The 6,000-nt window shown below is 30.8% G+C and overlaps 1 protein-coding gene across 1 annotated transcript; it reads left to right on the top strand.

Annotated features, from left to right (window-relative positions):
* Positions 1 to 307: 307 nt before the first annotated feature.
* LOC110940058 ((-)-beta-pinene synthase, chloroplastic) lies at positions 308 to 4,305 on the top strand. The gene is made up of 7 exons (XM_022181615.2): positions 308 to 549; positions 699 to 981; positions 1,077 to 1,452; positions 2,945 to 3,163; positions 3,262 to 3,400; positions 3,498 to 3,746; positions 3,878 to 4,305. The coding sequence occupies exons 1-7, from the start codon at positions 340 to 342 to the stop codon at positions 4,169 to 4,171; spliced, it is 1,770 nt and encodes a 589-aa protein (XP_022037307.1). The 5' UTR covers positions 308 to 339; the 3' UTR covers positions 4,172 to 4,305.
* The last annotated feature ends 1,695 nt before the right edge of the window (positions 4,306 to 6,000 follow it).

The raw sequence follows: 6,000 nt of genomic DNA, 5'->3' as shown, positions 1-6,000 counted from the left end.
TATATAGTATAAGAGTATTTTTAGAATTTTTATAAAATTAAGGGGTTATCTATGAGAAGAGTATGTCAAGTGAACATGTGTTATTGAGTGATTAGAGAATATAATGTAACAATCAATAAAAAAATGAAAATTGAATTGTAATTTTGTGAGAAAAATCTAATTTCCCAATTAATATAGGGTAAATATAGGGTAAATGTAGGGTAATATGTTATATCTGTTCCTTATTATTTGCTGGGTATGTCCCCATACGCTGCCTCTATATATATGTGTAACTATATGGCTTTACAAACCATCAGCCAAAAAAAAAAAAAAAATCCAAATATTACTCCTTTTACAATAATGGCTACAGTATGGGCATTTTCTTCTCCATTTCTCATTTCGAATAGTTCTTTAAGTAGGAAAAGTATCGTTGCCTGTGAAAAGATAACAATTAACAAAAGCCAACTTAAGGATGTTCCTACCATGGCAACCCCAGTTAGAAGATCAGGAAATTATCCGCCTTCATTATGGTCATATGATCGTATTCAATCTCTCAATAGCAACTATAGAGTATGTGTATTAACATTAAAACAGTTTTTAATATTTTTCAAGTTTTTATTTCTTTGAGAAAAAATCTACCTCAACATACAAATGATAGTTAATTAATATTGAATAACTATAATACTATATAATGAATTCTTGTGGTTAATTATGTGTAGGGAGAGAAGAACATGCTAAGGCTGCAGACACTGAAAGAAGCAGCGAAGACCATGATTTATAAAGATAATGAAAAGGTGGAGAATCCGCTGAAGACGCTCAACCTGGTTGATGATTTGCAGAGACTCGGCATATCTTATCATTTTGAGAATGAGATAAGCAATGCCTTGGAAAATATATACTACAACTACTATGAAACTTCAGAAAAGTGGACTACAATGGATTTAAATCTTAAATCCCTTGGGTTTAGATTGTTGAGACAACATGGATATCATGTTACTCAAGGTACCAAGTAAATTAAGGATGTCTTGTTTATCTCATATATTGATTTACAATTTAAAAAAAAAACTAAGATTATTGTTTTGGAATGTGTCGAGTAGAGATATTTGAAGATATTAAGGATGATTCCGGTAACTTCAAGGGACACTTGCACAATGATATCATGGGTTTGCTAAACTTGTATGAAGCTTCCTATCATTCACTAGAGGAAGAACGTATATTAGATGATGCTCGTGATTTCACGACCAAATATTTAAAAGAAAGTTTAGAGAACATCACTGATCAACATTTATCATCGTTAATAAGTCATGCATTGGATATTCCGCTTCATTGGATGGTTCCCCGAGTGGAGACAAAGTGGTTTATTAAAGCGTATGAAAAAAGAAGCGGAATGAATCCGACGTTGCTCGAGCTTGCAAAATTGGATTTTAATATGGTGCAAGCAATTCACCAAGAAGATTTAAAATACACATCAAGGTATATATATTTTTTGTTTAGGTGGTTTCGGTAGCAGATCCAGAACTTTTCTTTAGTGAAGGCCAAAGTAGGTACTGTTGGAACGTGTAATGTCAAAATGGGTCGGTCAAATAGGACGGGTCAAAAAGTTCCTCGTAGTTAAAGAATAAGCATATATTCATACAAGGATGATAAAGAAAGTATGTAAGAAACAATATATGTAGTGCTAAAACACCAACAGATAGTGCTAACGTTAAAAAAAAAAATATATTTAAATGACCAAATCTTGATAAGATTTGAAGTCAATGACCAAAATTTCGTTAAAAAAAGAAAATTTAAATGTAACATCCATTACATGCATATATTATATTATATTATATTATATTATATTATATTATATTATATTATATTATATTATATTATATTATATTATATTATATTATATTATATTATATTATATTATATTATATTATATTATATTATATTATATTATATTATATTATATTATATTATATTATATTATATTATATTATATTATATTATATTATATTATATTATATTATATTATATTATATTATATTATATTATATTATATTATATTATATTATATTATATTATATTATATTATATTATATTATATTATATTATATTATATTATATTATATTATATTATATTATATTATATTATATTATATTATATTATATTATATTATATTATATTATATTATATTATATGGGGATGGTTCAAATGAAAACCACTTTTATTGCGAAAACTCGAAAACTAACTAAAAAAGCCTAAAAAACACACCAAAATTTTTGTTTTTCAATTTTTTAATAAAAAATCGCAGGTTTTTTTATATAAAAAAAGTTTTCAAAAAAACAAATTTGTATTACACATGTATAATACTACACATGTGTACTACACATGTGCACTACAAAAAAAAATATATATATATATATTTAAAAAAAATTTTATATACTAAAAGTAACCGAAAATTGGTATGAAAAAAAAAAATTGGTATGTTTTTTTGGCTTTTTTAGTTAGTTTTCGAGTTTTTGCGTTAACTAGTGGTTTTCATTTGGACCTTCCCTTATATTATATTATATCATATCATATCATATCATATCATATCATATCATATCATATCATATCATATCATATCATATCATATCATATCATATCATATCATATCATATCATATCATATCATATCATATCATATCATATCATATCATATCATATCATATCATATCATATCATATCATATCATATTTAATATTAAATCAGTAGGTCGGCGTCTATAGTGCCACCTACTAATTGGTTGTTTTTTTCTTTTCACGCATTAGTTCTAATATAGATGTATGATAAACAAAAAGTATCGATAAAAGATGCGTTGGGCTGGTGGTAATTCTCCGCATTTCCATGCGCGGGAAACTCGTTCATATATTAGTGAATGTTTGTCATGACCATTGGTATATTTGCCTATACTAATCATGATAGCTATTAAGAATAGATGGTGGAATGAAACAACATGGGATGTGAAATTGAGCTATACTCGAGACCGGTTGGTGGAGAGTTACATGTGGGCTGTTGGTACTAATCACCTACCTCCATTTAGTCCTCTAAGGAGAATAGTAACAAAGGTTGTTGCTATGGTTACAACTATTGATGATGTCTATGATGTTTATGGTACTTTGGACGAACTTGAACAATTTACTCAAGCTGTTGCAAGGTAAATACTAATATAGCTGTAAATCCATTTGAATTTCAAATTTATTGACTAGTACTACACACATTTCATGAGATCTAAAAGAAGTTTCTTATGTATAGATGGGATATCAACTCTATCGAAGAACTCCCCGAGTATATGAAGATATGTTTCATTGGGTTGTACAACTCGACAAATGAGATCGCATATTATACACTGACACACACAGGATTCTTCAACCTATCGTATTTAAAGAAAGCAGTAACTAATCTGTCTTCCTTAACCATAAAAATATTCTAATGCCCTAATATTATGATTTGATTCTGGATTTTGTTGTTTGAAAATGGTAATCTTACAGTGGGAAAATCAATGCAAGGTATACCTAAAAGAAGCGCAATGGTACCATAGTGGACATAAGCCAACACTTGAAGAGTACTTGGAGAATGCTTTTGTGTCGATAACAATGCCTTTACTTCTCACGCATATTAGTTTTTTAACATCAGTTAGTTCAACCGAAGAAATCCTGCATTCCATGGAAAGATTTGAGAATATTATTCGCTACTTAGGGATAACCCTACGACTTGTAGATGACCTAGGGACAGGCACAGTAAGTGTTTATAATTACTAGTTACATATATAAGACAATGGTATAGCACTTTTAGTGGTTACTCTTTTAATGTTTACTTTAAAAGAAATACAGTTTTAAATATGATTTAATTATTTACTTGTTTCTTTAAGGACGAAATGGCAAGAGGTGATAATCCAAAAGCGGTTCAGTGTTACATGAATGACAGTGGTGCAACTGAAGACGAAGCTATAATGTATGTGAATACGTTAGTCCTCAATACATGGAAGAAACTTAACAAAGAACGATCAGGTGTAATGAATTCTCAAATTGAAAAGGAGTTAACCGATTGTGGAGCCAACTTAATTCGAATGGCGCATTTCATGTACCATGAAGCAGATGGGCATGGTACTTGCCCAGAAGTGGTTAAATCTCATATATTGTCATTGTTGGTCAATCCAATATAAGGGATGAAATAGTCGACCATGTGTATGTGTCATTATTGGAGGCAGACCGTAGTGCCAAAATAATCCAAATCATCTTACCCTATGTTGAACTTGGAAAGTAGAAATAAACGCAAAGCGCTTGACTCTTTTTCGAATTATTAATTCAAATGGGTTACAAAACAAAACAAACTATACTTAAATATTAACAAGACTTGACCCACAATAAAACAATTTGAAAGTATTTAAAATACGAATCTATACTTTATATAAACAAACTAGATAAATAATCATAAAAATAAATAAACTCAACTTTTAATAAACGAACCCTTAGACTTATAGAGATCTACTCATTCCACCTCTTGAGATCGATCCGTACATACATTTACCTAATATTATTTGTGTTTTATACTCCCTCTCAATGTTAGCCATCTTCACATTCATCCCTTTTCAAAATCCCATTAACTTTGCACTTGGTCACCCTTTGGTGGACACATTGGTCATTTGTTGATAAATATCAATGTACTTTAAATCAATTTCTCCCTCTTAAACCTTTGATGTTGTAAAAGGATAATGCACCATGATTTGTTTTAATCTTGCATTAAACAACGGGTTCTCGGCTAGGTAGATTGAAGACAAATTGTCACAATACAAAACGACATTTTCTTAATGTCTTGCTTCTAGCCCATTTAGTAGTAACCGAACCCACACCACTTCTTGGGCCACCATGGTAGCCAGCACGATACATGCTTCGGTTGTTGTCAGCGATACCATAAGTTCATCTTACTATACCCAACTGATTTCCCCTTGACCCGACATGAAGATATATCTAGTTGTTGAACTTCTCATGTCAAAATCCCCTACATAGTTAGCATCGCAATAACCCACTAATATAAGCTCATTTCCTTTGACAAAACTTATACCAAAGCCAAGTGTAGCTTTAACATATCCCAAAACCTTCTTATTACATACAGATGGGTATTCCTTGCTAGTTCCTTATAACAACTAAGTATTCCAACCATCAAGGCAATATCAGGAAGAATGAGTGTAAGGTAGATAAGACTATCTACTATTTGTCGGTACATGGTTGTATCTTCTAGTTATCTCTCTGTACCGGCATACAACTTCATATTGGTGTCTATAGGTATGATAGAGGGTTTACACTCAAGCATACTAGACCTTGTTAATAGATTGACACCATACTTCTGTTGATGCATAAATATGGCCTGTGCTTCTTGGTTCAAGTCGAGTCCCTAGGAATGTCTTAACTCACCAAGGTCCTTCATATGAAACCTCACACATGATTTTTTTAGTTGTTCAATTATGTTTTCATCATTCCCGTTTATTATTAAGTTGTCAAAATAAAATAAACGAGTGCAATAAACTTTTGTTACCAACTGACTTAACAATTAGACTAGCATCCGATTGTGATGTAACATAATCATTTGAGTGTAAGAATTCTAGAATCTTCCTGTGCCATGCTCTCGGGGACTTCTTCAATGGAAAGAATTGAGAATGTTACTCGCTACACAGGGATAACCCTACCACTTGTAGATGACCTAGGAACAGGCACAGTGAGCATTTATAATTACTGGTTACATATATAAGACAATGGTATAGCACTTTTAGTGTTTACTTGAAAAAAATACAGTTTTAAATATGATTTAGTTATTGACTTGTTTCTTTAACGACGGAATGGCAAGAGGTGATAATCCAAAAGCGGTTCAGTGTTACATGAATGAGACTGGTGCAACTGAAGACCAAGCTATAATGTATGTGAAGACGTTAAACCCCAATACATGGAAGAAACTTAACAAAGAACGATTAGGTGTAATGACTTCTCAAATTGCAAA

The sequence above is a fragment of the Helianthus annuus genome, chromosome 5, assembly GCF_002127325.2.
Source record: "Helianthus annuus cultivar XRQ/B chromosome 5, HanXRQr2.0-SUNRISE, whole genome shotgun sequence".
NCBI lineage: Eukaryota > Viridiplantae > Streptophyta > Magnoliopsida > Asterales > Asteraceae > Helianthus > Helianthus annuus.
Note: the sequence above shows the minus strand (reverse complement) of the source record. Positions and strands in the feature narration are given on the sequence as shown.

Coding starts and splice junctions, on each gene's coding strand:
- LOC110940058 (XM_022181615.2), top strand. CDS start 340: ATGGCTACAGTATGGGCATTTTCTTCTCCATTTCTCATTTCGAATAGT. Junction 3,164..3,261: donor TTTACTCAAGCTGTTGCAAG/GTAAATACTAAT, acceptor TCTTATGTATAG/ATGGGATATCAACTCTATCG. Junction 3,401..3,497: donor TATCGTATTTAAAGAAAGCA/GTAACTAATCTG, acceptor GTAATCTTACAG/TGGGAAAATCAATGCAAGGT.